This window comes from Myotis lucifugus, unplaced genomic scaffold (assembly GCF_000147115.1).
Source record: "Myotis lucifugus unplaced genomic scaffold, Myoluc2.0 scaffold_195, whole genome shotgun sequence".
Classification (NCBI taxonomy): Eukaryota; Metazoa; Chordata; class Mammalia; order Chiroptera; family Vespertilionidae; genus Myotis; species Myotis lucifugus.
Window position 1 is genome coordinate 1208017 of NW_005871243.1, and position 19384 is coordinate 1227400.

The 19384-nt window shown below is 43.4% G+C and overlaps 1 protein-coding gene across 1 annotated transcript in view; it reads left to right on the forward strand.

The window, feature by feature from the left end:
* The window catches only part of STAC (SH3 and cysteine rich domain), a 97057-nt gene that overhangs the window by 22662 nt on the left and 55011 nt on the right, over positions 1-19384 (forward strand). Inside the window, 2 exon segments of the mRNA XM_006097093.3 lie at positions 12613-12774; positions 12777-12864. Coding sequence (XP_006097155.1) covers positions 12613-12774; positions 12777-12864 — 250 coding nt within the window.

Here is a 19384-nt window from a genome sequence, read left to right on the forward strand (position 1 = left end):
GTATTTTGTGGTATTTTGAGGAAGAGCCACACTCAAGGGGCCACAGAGGCGCATGTGGCTCGAGAGCCGCAGTTTGCCGACCATGGAGTCCTAGTTGAACAGAAATCCTCCAACTAAGGATCTAAAGAAGCCACATAGAGACTGGTGGGAGAGGCAAAGAGGCAGATGGAATACATAGAAGAAAACATAAGTACCAAGCTTCTGGATATTGGACTCAGAGATGTTTTCGTGGATTTGACTTCAATGGCATGATAAACAAAAATAAATAAATACAGAAGGACTAATGGAAATAGAACATCACCATTGTGCAATACAGACTGGCTCCACTCACAGGTGTGGCAGATAAAAATCAGGAGAGATATCTCAGCTGTGGAGGTTCCCCCTGAAGAGCCAGGCAGTGGTTCTCAACCTTCCTAATGCCTCGACCCTTTAATACAGTTCCTCATGTTGTGGTGACCCCCAACCATAAAATTATTTTCGTTGCTATTTCATAACTGTAATTTTGCTACTGTTATGAATCGTAATGTAAATATCTGATATGCAGGATGTATTTTCATTGTTCGCGACCCACAGGTTGAGAACCGCTGAGCCAGGGGTTCCAGCCCCACAACAGGCCCCAAGCCCAGGGTTCTAGGGCTGGGAAGAAAAAGTCCCCATAAGTTATGACTGTGAAAAGCTGCAGGGGGCTGCTCCTCTTAATGGGCCTGTGCTCACTCCCAAACTTACCCAAACTCACTCCAAGCTCCAGCGATGGGGCAGCAGCTCACAAGGCACCAGGGACATCTAGGAAGAAGCTGAGGTGCCTAGTTTCAGGCCCGGAGGGGCAGCTTTCCCCCACAGTAGTGCTGGCAGCGGCTGCAGTTCCTTTGCAGAGCTCTCCCCCAGCAAAGCCGGTGGGAGCCATATACTGAGACTCCAGCAACATGGGCAACACTGTTAGCCCCACCCTAGTGTCTGAGACCCCGCCCCATCCAACTGGCCAGCCAAACACAAGCAGTTTTCAGTGCGTGGCTTTTCCATAGAAACAGCCAATCTTGGCTCATGCTTTTGACTTTCCTAAAATCACTCAAGGTTCACAAATCCCAAATAAGCTGCACCTGGCCTCAGCATGCCCCGTGCATCTTGCTAAGTGGCCCCAGCCAGGATTAAATGCTCCAATCAAAAGACATACGGTTGCTGAATAAATAACAAAACAAGACTTTTACATATGCTGTCTACTGGAGACTCACTTCAGATAGAAAGACACACAGAGAATGAAAGTAAAAGGATGAAAAAAGGTGTTTCATTAAAATGGAAACAAAGATACAAAAAAAAACAACACTTGATAGCAATACTTATACCAAACAAATTAAACTTTAAAACAAAGGCTAAATAACAACAGACAAAAAAGGATCCAGCAACTCCATTTCTGGGCACTTATCTGAAGGAACCCAAAACACTAAATCAAAAAGACATACACATCCATATGTTCATTGCAGCATTGTTTACAATAGCCAAGATATGGAAGCTACCTAAGTGCCCATCAGTAGATGAGAGGATAAAGTGATGCATATATACCATGGAATATGATTCAGCCATGAAAAAAATGAAATCCTGCCATCTGCAACAACATGGATAGACCTAGAGGGTATTGTGCTGAGTGAAATAAGTCAGACAGAGAATGACATATATCAGATGATTTCACTTGTAACTGTGGAATCTAAAAAGCAAAATAAATGAACAAGCAAAACAGAAACCGACTTACAGATACAGAGAACATTTTGACAGTTGCCAGATGGAGGGGGTTGGGGAGATGGGTAAAAAGGTGGAGGGATTAAGAAGTACAAACTGGAAGTTGCAGAATAGTCATGGGGATGTAAAGAACAGCATAGGGAATATAGTCAATAATATTTTAATAACTGTATATGGTATCAGATAGACACTAGATTTATCAGGGGGATCAACTTTTTAAATTATATAAATGTCTAATCACTGGGTTGTACTCTTGAAATATATAATATTGTACATCAATTGTAATTTAAAAATTTTTAAATATATTTTCAAAATAAAATAGCCCTGGCTGGTGTGGTTCAGTGATTGAGCATCGTCCAACAGACTGAGAGGTTACAGGTTCTATTCCCAGTCAGGGCACATGCCCGGGTTGCAGGCTCCAGCCCTAGTAGGGGGAGTGCAGGATGCAGCCAATTGATGTTTCTCTCTCATTGATGTTTTTCTTTCTCCCCCTCCCTTCCTCTCTCTCTAAAATCAATAAAAATATTTTTAAGTAAAAGAAAAGTCTATGTGATAAAAAAAAAGACTTGCTAGTATTCTCCAAAAGGGTCCAGGTTATGAAAGACAAAGAAAGAATGATATGGATTGAAGAGACTTAGGAAATATAACCAAATGCAATGTGCAATCCTGGACTGGATCCTGGACCAGAAAAAAAAAGACATTATGAGACAACTGGCAAAATTCTGATAAGAATTGCACATTAGTTAATAGTTTTATATCAATGTTTATTTCCTGGTTGCTACTGATTTACTATGGTTATGTAAGACTTAGCATTAGGGAAAAGTGGGTATTTTACAAATTTTCTGCGTGAGTAAAACTATTTTAAAGTGAAAAGTTGGAAAAAAGAAATAAACCGTGCAATTCATCACTGGGTTGCTCTTTCATCGAAAAGCAATCCAGAGCTTACTAAATTGAAAGTTCAGAATAATTTTCCAACACCTAGGAGCTAATGTTTAAAATCTGTAGTCTTTCATTTGGTATACTCTGAGTCTGGGTTTGTTTTCTTATCTAGAAGAAGCAGAGTTTTGTTGTTCATTTGGCAAAGGAAACTGCCCTTATCTTACCTTCATGAGATAGGTTGTTAAAACCAGAGCAAGGCCTGACGAGTCCCTAAACAGAGTCTGGGTACTACTTACTGCTCTGATTCTCCAAGCAGCCTTTAATCGAAACCCATTCACTAGATTCCTATAAATCTAAGCATTCTGCAGTGCTTTGAAAATGAACAGTCAAGGATCATGCATAGTGTAGGAGACACACAAAGGATTCAGCATACAAGTTGACTTTATTAGCCACATTTTTTCAAGACACAAATATTATGAGTTACTATCATACAAAATATCAGACTTAGGCTACGGGAAAGGTCTGCAGATGTGAACTCAGAAGCTTGGGTTCAAGTTCTGCTCCTGCCCCTAATTATCATTCTTACGTAGAGATAAGGAAACCAGTTTATTAAGGGCCTGAACTCGGTGTGGTGCCCTCAGCTATCAGCCTTATTTTTCTCCTCTCACACTCTTCTAACAGGGTTGGTTAGAATTTTTTCATTGCATCTTAACAACATGTGGGCATATGTCATAGCTGTTGATCATAAGAATCTCATTGTCAAGTATTGAAAGTTTAGTTCAGCCCGGCTGGCGTGGCTCAGTGGTTGAGAGTCAACCTAGGATATCATGGTTCGATTCCCAGTCAGGGACATGTCCGGGTTGTAGGCTTGATCCCCAGTGTGGGGAGTGCAAGAGGCAGCCGATCAATGATTCTCTATCATCATTGATGTTTCTATCTCTCTATCCCTCTCCCTTCTTCTCTGAAATCAATAAAAAGTTTAGTCCATCTGAAGCAAAATGTTAGTCTGACAATTGTTTTTTGTTTGTTTGTTTTTTGCTGCTGTTCCCCTCATTCCCACCACCAAACCTCCTCCTTGCTTCGATCCACAAACACCCCAGCTCGGGCCAACCCTTGGGTTGAGAACCTGCATTGGGAAAGTGAACAGTGGTCTGTGCTTACACTCTGCCTCCACCTTGCTTTTCCTCTCCACCTATCACACACGTCTCCCACTTCTGAATGAATAGGGAACTTGACAAACAAGAGCTCTAGGACTCAATCACGTCCCACCTTGGATAGGTGAGGAGTAGAGCAGAAGCTTCCCAGTGCTCCCGGGGCTCATGTGACTGTGCTGAGAAGTGTGTGAGCCTGTGAAACACCTCAGTCCTCATGGAGCCTGCATTCCAGCGTGGGAGGCAGATAATCAACAAGCAAGTAAATGAGTACATGATATAAAATACAAAGTCAGGAAAAAATATCATACGCCTTCTGATATGACATACCAAGTTCAAAGCATCACTTTTGTGATATTTCTACCAAAAACATGTAACCTGAATCTAATTATGAAGAAACATCAGACGAACCCAGATTGGGGGACATGGTACAAGACAATTGTTCTGTACTCTTTAAAATAAAAAATGTCCCAAAAGAGAAAAAATAGCTGAGACACTATTCCAAATTAAATGAGACTTAAAAATACATGAAAATTAAAAGCAATGCATATTGTATATTAGAAGCAGACCTTTTAATGCTGCGAAGAATATTTTTTCAAAATATGTGTAATTTTCAAAATTTGAATGAGTTGCATATTAGATAGTAGTGTTGCAAGACTAATTTGTTATATTGTATTTACATAACAAAATACTTTTGTTTTGGGGAGATACCCAGTGAAGTATTTAGAAATAAAGGGTCATAATGACTGCTACTTATTCCCAAATAGTTCAGCAATGATAACAATAGCAATGACAAGAACAATTGCAATAATATCTATATTTTAGAGAGAACAATAAAAAGCAAATTTTGCAAAATGTTAATAATTGGTAAATCTAGGTGAAAGGTATTATCATCATTCCTGGAAATATTCTTGTCAATTTTCTTTGGGTTAAAAAGTTTTCAAAATAAAAAGTTTTAAAAAAAATAGTAATTAGTGCTCTGAAGATGGTAGGGGAGATGGAGCATTGGGGTTAGGGAAAGTCCTTTGTGAAATGACCTTGGAGTAGAGGCTGATGGAAGTGAGAAGTTAGCAAACTTTGAAGAGAAAAGAGCATTTCAGGAAGACAGAACAACAGAAGCCAAGGCTCTGACACAGCAGTGTTTCTGCTGTGTTTGTGGAACAGCAAGGAGACTAGAGGGGCAGAAACAGAGTAAGTGATGTAGGTAAGTGATGGTGGTAAGAACGGTCAGATCATGTAGGGCCTTATAGGCCATTGACAGGATGTTAGAGGTTATTTTAAGTGTAATGAAAAACTATTGTAAGGTGTTTAGCAGAGTTGCAAACAGTCTGCTTCCATCTTAGATAATCACTTTTGTCTACTTTGCATGGAGTAGACAACTCTGGGTTCACATGGAAGAGAAGGTCTCAAATCACCAGCAAGGAAGTTTAAGCAGGATGCCAAAAAGAGTTAAGCACTTAAGGACAATCAGCATTTTCCCACATAGATTGCATCAGGCATCTTCTAGGCAGAAAAGGGTACTGAAAGCCTTTTGAAAATCATTGAAAATCTGGGGGCTGGTCTTAGTGTATCTGTGTGCCTGGGGTCAAGGAGGGGTGACTAGACATAATGATGGGCAGGTGGGTGCCCCCATCCATCAGGAAGGGTCTTATATCCCACAGAAGGAACCTGGTATTAACCTAGAAGTGAGAGGGCCATCAAAGCACTTAAACAGTTGAATTACATGTTTTAAAGTTGGCTCATCCTTCAAGGTTTGAAAGAATGTCTCTATTTCAGCCCCCATTGATTGTTCCCTTTTCTGACAAAGTAGAGCAGACAGCAATCAAAACACTCTACTCATCACTTGATAATACAAATATAGGGTCTGGTGTCACCCTCAGATAGTTTTAAGCATTGCTATTTGTCCCCAGATTAGATCTTCAACTTCCTGTAAGTAGGGACTGTTGAAAGTCTTTTGTATTCCCTTGTTGTGCTGAATTGCCAGAGCTTGAGGGAACTTAGCAGCCACTGAACTCATCCTCTCCATTAACTGACGGAACCCAAATCAAGGAGCTTCAGGGACCTGCTGAAGCCACACAACGCATTGGTGGCAGAGCTGTTGCTTTACTGATATATTCATTAACCACTGGTTTTTGACAGAGCGAGGTAGATGCAAGAAGATGATTTCTGACTTGACATCTCTATCCAAACTAAATCAAATCAGGAGCTGGAATATACTGTGCTTGCCTCAAAGAAAATGAGGCTATTGGTGGGTAAAAATGTTGGCAAGAAAGTTAGTCCTCATCACAGGTATTACATGTTTAAAGACCCCAATATTCACTCCCTCCCTGCAGAGCCCTGGGTGAAATATTTAGGGCGAGTGTGGGAAGAGCTCTAACAAACCACAGCCTAACTAGGAATAGAAGAAGTGAATCTGCGTGGCTGATGGAGTGTGAAGGGAGCTGGGTTTCAGAGGCAATTCGCAGAGACTGTTCAGCTTGCTGCAGCATGACAAATAACTTATTTCCTTGTCATCAATTGATTTAATAATAACTTTTCAGGAAAACAAAGAAAAGAGTGAGCATTTTGACCAAAGGCACAGCCCTATTTAAAAAAAAAATCTAAAATGTGAAAAGGAAAAGCACGTTCCTCTTAAAATCAAAGATGTAGGTCACATATGAGCATCCAGGATGAGACATTTGGACATTTGCTTATGGAATGTTCTCTGATGACCTCATTTCAATTCTGAAGCAAAAGCCAGTGTATTGTTGGTGTGGTCTTCAATAGCAAAGGAAATGTCCATAGAGGCGACTTCATGGTTAAATGTCAACAGACAGGAAACTGAACTGACATGGGGACTATGTCTCCTGGTTTATGCCTGTGTGGGCAGAGACTTGTTTGCTCTCAACCCTGCCTCCCCCCTTCCCCACAGAGTGCAGACCTCAGATCTGACTGTAATGATCAAGCGCATGCTGGTTAATTAACTTTATGGGCCACTGCAGAACCGACGGGTAAATCAATAGGCATGCCACTACAGTCACCTTCAGGCTGTGATTCTGTGTTCCGTTGCTCTAATGACGCCTGATTTCTGCTCTCCCCCAATTAATTGCCATTGAAGTGCTTCTCAACATGGCAACCACATGGATTATTGCTGAAATTCCAGCTGGCTCCAAAGCACACGAAGCAGAGGAATTGTACCAAAAAGAGGTCAGGGTGGAAAACCTTCTCCTGAAAGTCTGTTTGGGCTTAAGGGGCTTTGGAGTTAGAGAGACCCGTATGTGGATCTTCATTCTGCAACTTACTAGCCATTTGACTCTGTAAAATGAGGAGATAACCTGAAATGGACCCTCTGTGCCACCCTCCCATCCTTCTACTGGGCATGGCTCTAGTCTGTGCTCTCTACTCTCTGAAATAGCTCTTCCAACTTCCAACATCTCCTCCGTCTACTTCCCCTTTCTGCTCACTCGGGAGATAGACTTGTACTGGGGTTCTTGTTCCAGCATCTAGAAGGGTTCAGGAAATCTGGAGAAGGCTGTGCGTAGATTAAATAGGAGTCCAGAGACGAAATATAATTTTGAAAGGCATTTGGGGGTCAGAGGAGCCTAGTTTAAAGGAAACTAAGATCTCCTCATCTCAGGACCCCATGCTTTTTATTAACATAATTTGTCCTGAGGTGAGGCAGAGATATACACTTCAAAGGGTCAGGGTTTAGTATAGAGTCCATTGTCAGATTTGGGGGAATTAGTTCAGGTATTTGGCCAGTAGGAGGCAATAACATGTAGATTAAGATGCCCTGAGCTGTCTGGCAGCAAACAATCAATTTAATGTATCCTATTCAGGTTTGGGGAAATGCCATCAGCCATTCTCAGATTGGGCCCTGCTGTCATGCTGGAATTGGCTTCAGGCAGACTTGTTTCCATTTCATTGATAAAAACAGAGACAATCAAAAGAGAAGATCCATCCAGCTCCAACTGTCTCCTTATGCATCTCTCTCCTGATGGACAAACTGCCTCATTCCGATTGAAGTCAACTTTTCCTCCCAGGCGCTGCACTTCATCACCTCTAGTCTACTCAAGGTCATCACTTCTCTCCTGAGTCCTTAAGAACATGCTAAAATAATCTTCCATGTTTAAACAGTGCAAACCAGAAAACCTCTCCATGACCGCCTCTTTTTACTCATCCCCTTTATAGCAAAACTGCCCATGCTTTCCCCACACACACTTCCCCTCCAACCATTCTTTCTTAAAATCGGGTCAGTTAGGTTTTCATCCCACCACTTCACCGAATAGGTTAAGTTCCTGTTTAGGGTACTATCAAGATCTCCCAAAGACATTCCTTTTGCGAAATGCGACGGCCAACCCCTCCACCTCCGATGACTTGGGATCCAAGCTCCATTGGAAGCTGCCAGTCATTCTCTCTTTCTTGAATCATTTTCTTCTCATAGATTCTAAAACATCCCTCTCTTTTGTCCTCCTTCCTCACTAGCCCCTCCTCAGATTTCTCAGTTTGTCCTTAATCTTCTTGACATCTAACTGTTTGTTCTTAATCTTCTTGACGTCCAGGTCTCTGTCCTCAGATCACTTCTCTTCAGTGTCCGCACTCACTCTGCAGTGATCTCATCTAGTCTCATGTCTTCAAATGCCATCTATTTGCTCGTGATTCCCATGTGTGTTACTGCAGCTTGGACCTGTTCTCTGAATCCCAGAGTCATGTATTTAACTGCCTACTTGGCAGCAACACTTGGATTCGAAGCAAGCATCTCAAACTTACCCAAAACTCTACTCTGATCCCCACCCCGCTCCCTACACCACTGGCTTCTTCTCCAGTGTCCCCTCTTTCAGGAAGTGGCCCCCATTTACCCTAGTTACTCAAGTCCAAATTCTTGAAATCATTATTGACTCTTCTCATTTCCTCATACTTTCATCCAGTCCCTCAATAATCCAATTGGTTCTACCTTCAAATTGTGCCCCAAATTCAACCATATCTTACTATATTAGGCTAAGCCAAAATTACCTCTCACCAGGATAATTGCAAGAGTCTGGTCTCCCTACTTCCACCACGCCCTCCTATAGTCTATTTTCCACACGGTAGCCAGAGTAACCCTTTTGAAATAAGGGTCAGGACCTGTCACTTCCCTGCTCAAAGCCATCACCCTTAGGATGAGTTCCAAAGCCATTGGCATGACCTGCAAATTCCAGCATGAAGCCCGCCCTTGACCTCTCTGTGCTTTCTCTCCCTCATTACTCTGTTCCAGACACACTGCCCTCTTAGAGTTCCTCAAGCACCCCACCTTGCTCTCTTGTAGGGGCTTTTGCCCTGGGTCTTCCCACTACCCAGAATGCTCTTCTCCAAAGTAGCTCATACCTTCACTTCTTTCATGTCTCTGCTCCAATGTCACCTGTCCCAGAAGCCCTGCTTGTCACTTTCTAAAGCCTAGCTCTGGCTGTTACCCCTACCCATATTATTATATATCTTTGATTATTTATTTTCTATCTCTACCCACTAGACATTAAAATCTTAAGGAGAAGGAATTTGCTTATTTTACTGCTATATCCCCAAAGCCAAGGACTATGTCTGAGCCATAGTAGTAGCCCATTCATTAAATGAACTATTTTAATAAAGGAATGAATGATTCTCTAGTCATAGGTTTCCTGGGGTGATTGCAGGGAGTAAGGTATTTAGAGCAATTTCTAGCACATGGTAAAGGACTCCAGACTATCTGTTCCTTTTACCATTATTATTATAAACAGAATGGATGGGAGGTGGCAGTGGTGTATAGAAGCTAATCATCTTGTGACATCTGCTATTATCAGAGTTTGCTTCTATTTCTGCGTTTTGTATGTTCCCATCTGGCCTCTGCTCTTGTAGGGGTAATTGAAGAAAGCATGTGCCTTTGAGCTCGCTGCTCAGACTTTGTTTAACTTGTGGGCATTTCTCTTAAGCTGTCCACTTGAATAAGAAATGTCACATTGGCTTCCAAGGCCGATTCTCCAGCTTTTGAAGCAGGCAGGCTCTGAAGGTCTGACAATTTCCAGCTACATCTCTCAGAGCAAGGATAACGCTACAGGTTTCTTGGCATCATGCTAAACTTCGGAGAACAAAGAACAGCAGGTGATGGATGGGTTTGAAGGGAGAAAAGAAGCACGTGAGCACAGAAGGGAGGCCAGACTGCGCACTTGTAGGTGTCACCCATCGCCTTCCCTGTATTGGCAGCAGAAACCAGACAGTGATGCCTGATGCTTCACTTTGATCAACAAGGAGTGCCCCTTTATTCTTTTTAACAAATATATAAAATAAAGGAAGTAGCTTCCAAATCGCAGATTTTCTTTCCCACTCTGCATCCCTTCCCACCCTCACTGACCACCAGTACTTCCATCCCCCTGGGAGAGAGGGGTAGCTCTCTCCATCCCTACATCTATCTCTGCCAACTCACCAGCATGGGGGTTAGAGGAAGGCAGATTTAATTTTGAACCTTGGTGTTTACTCACCTACGCTGTGTGACCTTGGACAAGTTTTTTTATATGCATAAAATTTTTTATTGATTTCAGAGAGGAAGGGAGAGAGAAAGAGATAGAAACATCATTGATAAGACAGAATCATTGATAGGCTGCCTCCTGCATGCCCCACACTGGGAATCGAGCCCACAACCAGGCATGTGCCCTAAGTGGGAATTGAACCAGTCATGGGTCCTGATTCATAGGTCAACTCAGGAGCACCTCCTTCTTCCTGCTTCCTCAACAGCCCCAATTCCTCTGGTGCAGGGGTCCTCAAACTTTTTAAACAGGGGGCCAGTTCACTGTCCCTCAGACCGCTGGAGGGCCGGACTATAGTTTAAAAAAAAAACTATGAACAAATTCCTATGCACACTGCACATATCTTATTTTGAAGTAAAAAAACAAAACGGGAACAAATACAATATTTGTATTTGCATGTGGCCCGTGGGCCGTAGTTTGAGGACCCCTGCTCTGGTGGGTTTGGACTGTAGGGCAGAGGGAACAAGACAAAAGGGAAGTGTTGGCTGGCCCACTGTTTCTGACCTTTCTATGAATAATGTTGCTGCTTCTCTGGCTAGGCCTTTCTGGCTGGTGATGCCCAGTGGGGCTTCTCTAGAGGACCCTGTAGGGCCTCCCCTCTGAACTTCAAGTGCAAAGTTGGCCTCAAATGGCCACAGTCAACTTCAAATGAGCAACAAAGTACATTCCCACCACATACTAGGAAAGTGAGCAGAACAGCATGGTGTCGTGTGCACACAATAGACACCCAACTTAATGGTTTAAAAGAGTAGCCATCTCTGTAGTTGATGGTTCTGTGAGTTGACCATTTGAGCGGGACTCAGCTGGACAGTTCTGGTCTCGTTTAGACTCCTTTAGTCCTTGCAGGGAAGCAGGTGGCTCTGCCCCTGGGATCTCACTTGAGTGACGGAAAGTGACTGGACCATGTGTCTCATATCACCCTTCAGGCTGAATTGGGTTTGTTCATATGGCAGTTTGGCACAGTTCCAAAAGGGATGGCCAAAGCATACAAGGCACCTCGAGGTCTGGGCTTGGAACTGGTTTAAAGTCGCTTCTGCCACTTTCCACTGATCAAATTCCCCAAACCAACAAGATTCAAGAGGTGGGGAAACATGCTCCCCCTTTGCTGGGAGGAGCTATACAGTCACATTGCAAAGGGGAATGGGTAAGGGAAAGGGAGAGAATTGTGGTGTTTTTGAAGTCAACTGCCCAGCACTAAAGTCATCACATCTTTCTGATCTTCTTAGAGAAAGTTGGGGGTTTGATGCAGAGCCAGATCAACCACCTTATGTGAACTATCTTAAAGGCAAAGTGACCTGTTGCATGTAGGTGGTTCATTTCTTTTATCTGAGCAGAGGGAAAACTGTATGTGATAAAAATGCATAGTAAATACCAGAGACTTTTTAAAGGCCACTGTGGCTGGGCTGGACAGAGCAAGGTGGACCGTGGTGGACTTTGGGATCCAGAATGTGCCAGTCACTGGAGCCCATGACAATGAGCTTTTCTTTACATTTAAGAAGAAATGAAACTTTGTAAAGAATTTTAAACACATGCTCACATCTCTGTTTCCAAAAGATCCTTCTAGCTCCGATGTGAGGACTGGATTGGAGGTTCGGACTGGACCAACCCCAGACTTTTGGAAGTCAGAACTTTTCCAAGCTTTTTCACGAGTCCCAGAGGCAAAGAAGAAATAGTCTAGTTTGCCAAATGGTCAAAACTGAGCAGAAGGGCAAGGGAAAGAGCAGAGAATGTAAAATAGATAATTCCACATTCTGTCCTACACACACACACACACACACACACACACACACACACACACGTTACTTATCCATGTGCTTCAGACCCAAGCAGGCCTGAGAGTTACTGGTTTGTGTTCTCTGGATGGTTAAGCCAGATTGATTCTGGGTTTGACCGTGGCCTCGCCTGCTTTGCTGTGTAAAGAGACAAACAGTAGCTAAGTGACCCTGAGAAAGGCCAGCAGAGGCCCCGGCATTACAGACCCAGCCTTTGAGCCCAAGAGTTTGTACTGTAATTCAAATTCTAAAGGCAATTCAAATTCTAAAGGCAAGTAGTATCAAAATCCAATGTCATGGGATATTTTGACAGCACGTTGGAGGGACCGCAAGGAGGCAGGGAGGAGGAGCAGTGGCAGAAGCTAAGGCAACAAGGAACCTCCTTCTGTAGTCTGGCTGCCGAGTTCCCTCTGGCACTGACATCAGCCCACCCACACAGGGACCTCTATGAGCCTCCAGGGGCTGAGGGTGTCGGTGGGAACAGTGCAGTGCATGGAGCAGCCGCCTCCCCCCGCATGAGTCTGCACGATCGATCATAAGAGCGTCTGTTCTGTCATTGCATTGCAGCTCCAGAAACTAAAACGATCACTTTCTTTCAAGACCAAGAGTCTACGGAGCAAAAGTGCTGACAACTTCTTCCAGCGAACCAACAGCGACGTGAAGCTGCCAGGGGACATGCTGGCTGAGGTCAGCCCAGCTCAGCCCCTCCCGCCCAGAGCTGACGTCCACGCCCACAGGCTGGCTGCAAGCCCATGCCCTTTCAGGAGCACATCTTCAAGAAGCCCACTTTCTGTGACGTCTGCAACCACATGATCGTGGGTAAGTCTTTCCCCTGCCACTTCCTCCAGGTACGTCAACATAAAATTGTGGGGAAACCCTGGGAGTTTGGTGTGGAAAAGATGTAAGATGTACAGCTGTGTTTTAAAATACTGCATTGGAAAAGTCAAGAGGCCCATTTTATGTGGCTTTAGAGGAAAGGGTTGGGAACAAGGGGTAAAGTTAAAAGGTAAATGTCAGTGAGAATCAAACCTTTTTCTAAAGATATTTTTAATGATTTCAGAGGGGAAGGGAGAGGGAGAGAGAGATAGAAACATCAATGAGGAGAGAGAATCATTGATCAGCTGCCTCCCACAACCTGCACATATGCACCGACAGGAAATCGAACCGTGACCTCCTGGTTCATAGGTTGACGCTCAACCACTGAGCCACGCTGGCTGAGCGAGAATCTAACCTTTTAACTGATGCACTTGACCTGTCATTGAATGGCTTGCCTTGTAAGTAGCATGTGATTTAACTTCTGTCAGGCATAGATCATCTCAAAGGTCTTTTTTTACTTAAATATCTGATATTCTTTCAAATGAAACATGGCATGTTTGTTGCTTCCCAAAGAAGCCAATAGCTGTCATCATTGAACTCGAACGTGTGGTTTCCAGTATGGTCAGGAAGGCAGGATTCTGCAACTACCTTCACCCTTGACCAAGACCCAATTAAGTAGTATAATATTCAGAATGAGAGCAATGTCAGCCCCTCTTGTGACTGTCCACACAGGGCTATCCTCATTGAAAACCATTATCTACTCATATTCTCATTTTCTCATCACTATTCATGTGCTCCCTTCAAACAGGCCACAATCAGGATCAGTGCTGTGTCAGTCGAGGATTTCCACAGTAATGCTGGTTAAAAAATACTCTTGCAATTAATGTAGCTTACTTTTACTCTCACTCAGGCATCTTCAGATCATTTGGGGTTTAGCTGATCCAGACTCAGCTCAGTTATTTTGCCTTCTCTCTATTTCTTTTTTCTCACTCTTTCCTTGGACCAGTGGGGTAACCATATCATGTTCTTCTCATGGCAAGGACAAGTGGAAGCATACAAAGCTCTCCTTAAGGCTTTGGATTGGAGGTGACATGTCCCTTCTACTGGCATTCCTCTAGGAGAATGGGGGCCAAGTTCATGTCAAGGGATGGAGAAGTCACTCACTCTGCCTTGATATCAGGGACTTTAAAGCCACCTGCCAAAGGGCACAGGTAGAGGGACGCGTGAAGAATGGGGTCAATCATTCAACCTATCACAGTGCTGAGGAAGGCCTCTGGATTATTAAACTATTTTGTTTGGTAGATTCTGCTAAGTCTTGGATCCATACCACCCAGCCATTTCACTCTTCCACCTGGAAGTGAGGCCTGGCATCTGACTGCGAGCATGGCGGGGAAGGTGTCTCGCCATGTTCCAAGCTCAGAATACTTAGGCAATTTGGCCTCCAACTTCGTATTTGTGTCTGCCTCCTTAGCTTCTGTGTCTGACGCATCACTTTCAATTTCCACACAAATTTCCACCAGGCCTTTTCAAGGCAGTGCTATTCAAAACCCGTAAGTAGGTGATGGTGAGTCTCTATTTTAAATCTCATTGTGACCAGTGTGAAAAGACAAACAGAGGACGTGTTTTTAAAATGAGTAAGGGAAATGAATTCACCTCTGAGGAATGCCACCGTCATTACCCTAAAGAGGATTCTAGGTACACCTCAAGCACAGCAACAATTCTGAGACTTTATTTTGAAAAAAAAATCACACACAAAAAGACTCTGTGCTGAAGAGAATTGCACTATACTTTTCTCTTATCAGAATTAAATGTACATTGCAGCTGCCTTTTTTCCTTAAGAAAGAAAGAGAGAAAAAATACAGTCAGCAAGGCATGCTGTTCCTTTCAAAGATGAGAAAGTAAACCAAATAGTAGGCTCCTTCTAGGAAAGAAGAAAAGGGATTATAGAGGCAGGAGGGAACAGGGAGAGAGAAAAGGCAAGAGGAAGGAGGTGAGGAGAGGAAGAGGAGTGAGGTGAAGGAGAGGCTGCTGAGTGTTTTAACTTCCTGAAACCATGCCTGCCTTTGTCATCCGTGATAACAGAGCATGGTTGCTCTGCCCCTTTTCTCTTTGCTCCTCAAATCTAGTCTCCTTTCTCTACATATATCACTGGAAGGTTTGCTTTTTCAAGCCACAGGTCATCTTTATATTCTAAATTCAAGGGAAAGACCACCTGCTGTTACCCTCTTAGAATGGCATTTCAGAAAATATATTAAAGCAGATACTGTTTCCTTTCAAGGAGAACCAAGGGTTATATAATGATGGCCAAGAACAATCAAATCTCCTCTTAGCAGTTTCCAGCTGATGGATATTTGTTTAAAAATAAAAGGAATCTGGCGTTCTCGCTGTCTAGGATTTCTAAGTTGGAATGGACACGCAGAGTTGGGTTGACAAAGCCTCACATTGGGCTTCGCCTGCTGCCTGTGCCTGAGAGCTGGAAAGGCTATGTTTTTGCCACAAGAAAGTGACCAATAAAAGTACACCTGGACCCCAGCCTCAGTCCCTGCCCATCTGATTATAATTTCCTTAGCTCCTTCACTCTGTAACTCATTCCCTATTTTCAGCTTTGCCCTTGCCCTTGGACTTGACACCTGAGACTGTTCTTTCCCTACTGATCTGGCTCCCATGCCACTTGGGTTAAGCAGCCTCTAGGAGACTGCTACCCTTTCTGATCTTCCTTAGACTATGCCTTTCCGGAAATTCGTGTCTCCTATACAAGCCAAAGGTGACCAACCCAAGCTTTCTTAGAGACGCCAGAGAAATAGACAGTCAGGTGTGTCTGTCTACCCCAATGCTGGATGTCCCAGTCTTTGAGTCAACAGGATTCAATACGCAATCTTAGACTAGGACAGTGTTCAGCAAACTGCAGCTTGGCAAACCGTGGCTCGCGAGCCACACGCGGCTCTTTGGCCCCTTGAGTGTGGCTCTTCCACAAAATACTGACTTCTGCGCATGGGCCACGAAGTTTCAATCGCACTGTACGTACACGCCCGCACGTGGTATTTTGTGGAAGACCCACACTCAAGGGGCCAAAGAGCTGCATGTGGCTCGCGAGCCGTGGTTTGCCAACCACGGGACTAGAGAATCCTCTTGTACTTGGTTAGATAAACATACTCCCTCCACCAAGCACATCCACTCTTGTCATCCTTAGCCCTTGGCAAGGGGAGTTGAGGGTGGGGTCTCATCTTTATTGTGCATCAACTTAACATATTCCATCTATGACCCTCTGTCTTTACATTGAATTAACTATCTACAAAGACTCATTTCAAGAGAGTTTTGGATTTCCTTGTGGTAATCTGCATCTTTTTGAAGTTTCAAGACTTGAATAAGTCAACATGCACTACTCCATACATTAAGGAAGTTTTTCCAAGGAACTCCATTCTTCCATTTACAAATAGATAAAAAATGTTTTTAAATTAACTAAATGTTTTTAGTTGGCATTCAATTACAAGACACAGCATATTAAATGAATTCATGTTTGCTATACAAATATTTCGCAAAATGGCTGGATTTCATTGCCTGAAACTTCAAGTTTCCTTATACATTCAATGCAGAGTCTATGAATCATTCACTTTCAATCTGTTCGGTAGCAACCATGGGGGAGGGGGAGTAATAATAATGTCTTTGTCTTCGGTAAAAGTCCCTAAAGCAGGGCCTGAGATAGAGGTTCTTGTGAACATGGTTGTGGAGAGTGCCCTCAGGAGGAGTCAGAGAAGCAGGAGGGTCAGGGGAAGGAGTGAGAATGTGGTCTCAGCTGGAATTGGCTTCAGACTGGTCCCACCCATGGGGAGCTCTGGAACACAGATCCTCTCACCTGGTGATACCACCTTGAGACAAAGGGCTGGCCTTTGTATATTCCTGTCACTCAGTCATTGGCCATGGCTGCCCCCAAGAGGCAGTGGGGAATATGACATCCCAGGCAAGGAGGACCCATTTGGCTGAGAACAATTCTCTGGAAAAAGGGCACCCGTGAGCCATTAGCAGCCATCATTCACAGCATCAGCATGATAAATAAGATGTGGACAAGGTACCAAGAGCATCACAACCTCTGTAAACATATTAATTCTACAAGATGCAATATAAAAGCATCCTCCTCTAGGAATGAATTTAAAATGCAGATGGACCCTTGGCATTATTGTACCTATAACACTGTGTTACAATCTTCTATCTATATAAAAGGCTAATATGCAAAGTGTCCCCTCAGGAGTTCGACCAGGAGACCGGGAATTCAATCGCTCACTATGATGCGCGCTGACCATCAGGGGGCAGTGTGAAACGAAGAAAGGCCCCAGCCGGCAGCTGGAAGGCCCTGATCGGCCCTGATCACTGGCCAGGGCTAGGGACCCTACCCATGCATGAATTTCGTGCACCGGGCCTCTAGTTATAAATAATATAACATTAGGAAATATTACATCATGCTGAGTCCAAGACCTTTCTGCTCTTCTTTGACCATTAGTTTAGTTGTTTCCTGACCTATTCTGACCTCATCCAATTGCTCAGAAAAAGCCAGATCAACCAAACTTGACTGGAAAACACACACACACACACACACACACACACACACACGTCTAAAAAGACAAAGCTGGGTTCACTATCAATTAAGTTGTCTCTTGGCAGGAAAGGCCAAACAGAAATCAAGGGGAATATTAAAAAACAAATGTCACCTGGCTGGTGTGGTTCAGTGGTTGAGCGTCAACCTATGAACCAGGAGGTTGAAATTCAATTCCAGGTCATGGCACATGCCCCGGTTTTGGGCTCCATCCCCAGTAGGGGCAGGCAGGAGGAAACCAATCGATATGTTTCTCTCACATCAATGTTTCTCTCTGTATTTCCCTCTCTCTTCCACTCTCTCTAAAAAAACAATGGAAAAATATCCTCCTGTGAGGATTAAAAATGAAATAGACACTGTAGGTTTGGGGAGAGGAGATTTTCATGGTAAAATATATGTTTAGAAAACGCTGTACACTATACTCCCCTTGGCTATTCATAGCACACTAGCATTTCAAAGTCCTCCTGTCCTAAAAACTACCAAGTTTTCTCGGTGGTGGAGCAAATGGATTATAACAGAAGAGTTCTTTCTCCTAACATCTACTCTTCCCTAATTCATCTTGACTGCTACTGAACACTATTTGGCGTGTATCTCTGCACTGTGACCAATGCAGAGAGCCTTTCTGATGCCTGCAAAAGCAGATTCATTAAAGACTTATTAAGACTTCAGTTCAGGCCCAGTGTTCTCAAGAAACATTGTACCCAGCACCGTTCAGCTAAAGGGACACAAAATACTTTTAAGCTAGCATCTTCTATTAGTTTCCTGAAATTGTATGTCTGCTGCCAAGTACTATTTATTTTAAGAAACCTCTCACTGAAAATTACCTAGATGAGGAAGTAAACCGCAGTCCATCCAGCAAAGATGGAGCAGAAATGGATATGGGCTGGCCTTAAGGAAGGAGGTCTCTTAGAGTCTCACACAGAAATGGAAGTGACACCTGTTGGGGACCAGCGTTATGCTCTGGGGCATCCATGGGACCTGCAGGTCATCACTTTGAAAATGTAAAAACCCGTGACCTGCCACCAAAAGAGAAGACAGGACAAGGGAGGTGGAGAGGACTACCCTTGATACCGTATTGCTCATCACTCTCCCTCAGACGTCTTCCCTGTGGAAGGTCCTAATAGTGTTTCCTGGGCCCATTTTCTGTGCCCTGGCATTTTGCTTCTGGAACATCTGGAATGCCTCTCCTTCCTTCTCTGTCTCCTCATCTATTCCAGTCTCAAATCAATCAAGACCCGATTAAAATTCTCCCACCAGGTCTTGCCTGACCACTTATTTTCTCTGAATTTGCTTGTCATTTTCCAAACAGACTAGATTTGAGTAAGCTCCTTGAAGACATGACCAGGTTTGATTTATGTGCCTATTCCCACAGCAGCTAGTAGAGCACACACCTGGCAACTAGTGGGCACTTTAAAATAGTAATTAGTGCCAAGCCAGTGTGGCTCAGTGGTTGAGCATCAACCTGTGAACCAGGAGATCATAGTTCGATTCCAGGTCAGGGCACATGCCAGGTTGCGAAGGCTTAATCCCCATTGGGGAGCGTGTAGGAGGCAGCTGATCAATGATTCTCTCTCATCATTGATGTTTCTATCTCGCGCTCCCTCTCCCTTCCTCTTTGAAATCAATAAAAATATTTTTTTTAAAAAAAAGAAAAACAATTAGAAAGGGATCAAGTGGTGAAAAGAGAATCTTTATATGTGTGCAACTTTTCAGAAAATAAAAATTTCCCAAGTTGCCAGATGCTGCTGCTATCTTATCAATGCAAGAAAGAAAATGCAGAACTTCATTCCTGTGAACTGTTTATTTTACCAGTAATTGAGTGAAGGCTTAAATGGTCAAACTTGGGAAAAATAATTTTTAAAATGCCAGCCAATGAAAAGAGATTGTCCCTCTTAAATTATAGATCATGATGTTTGCAAGTGCTGAATCATGACA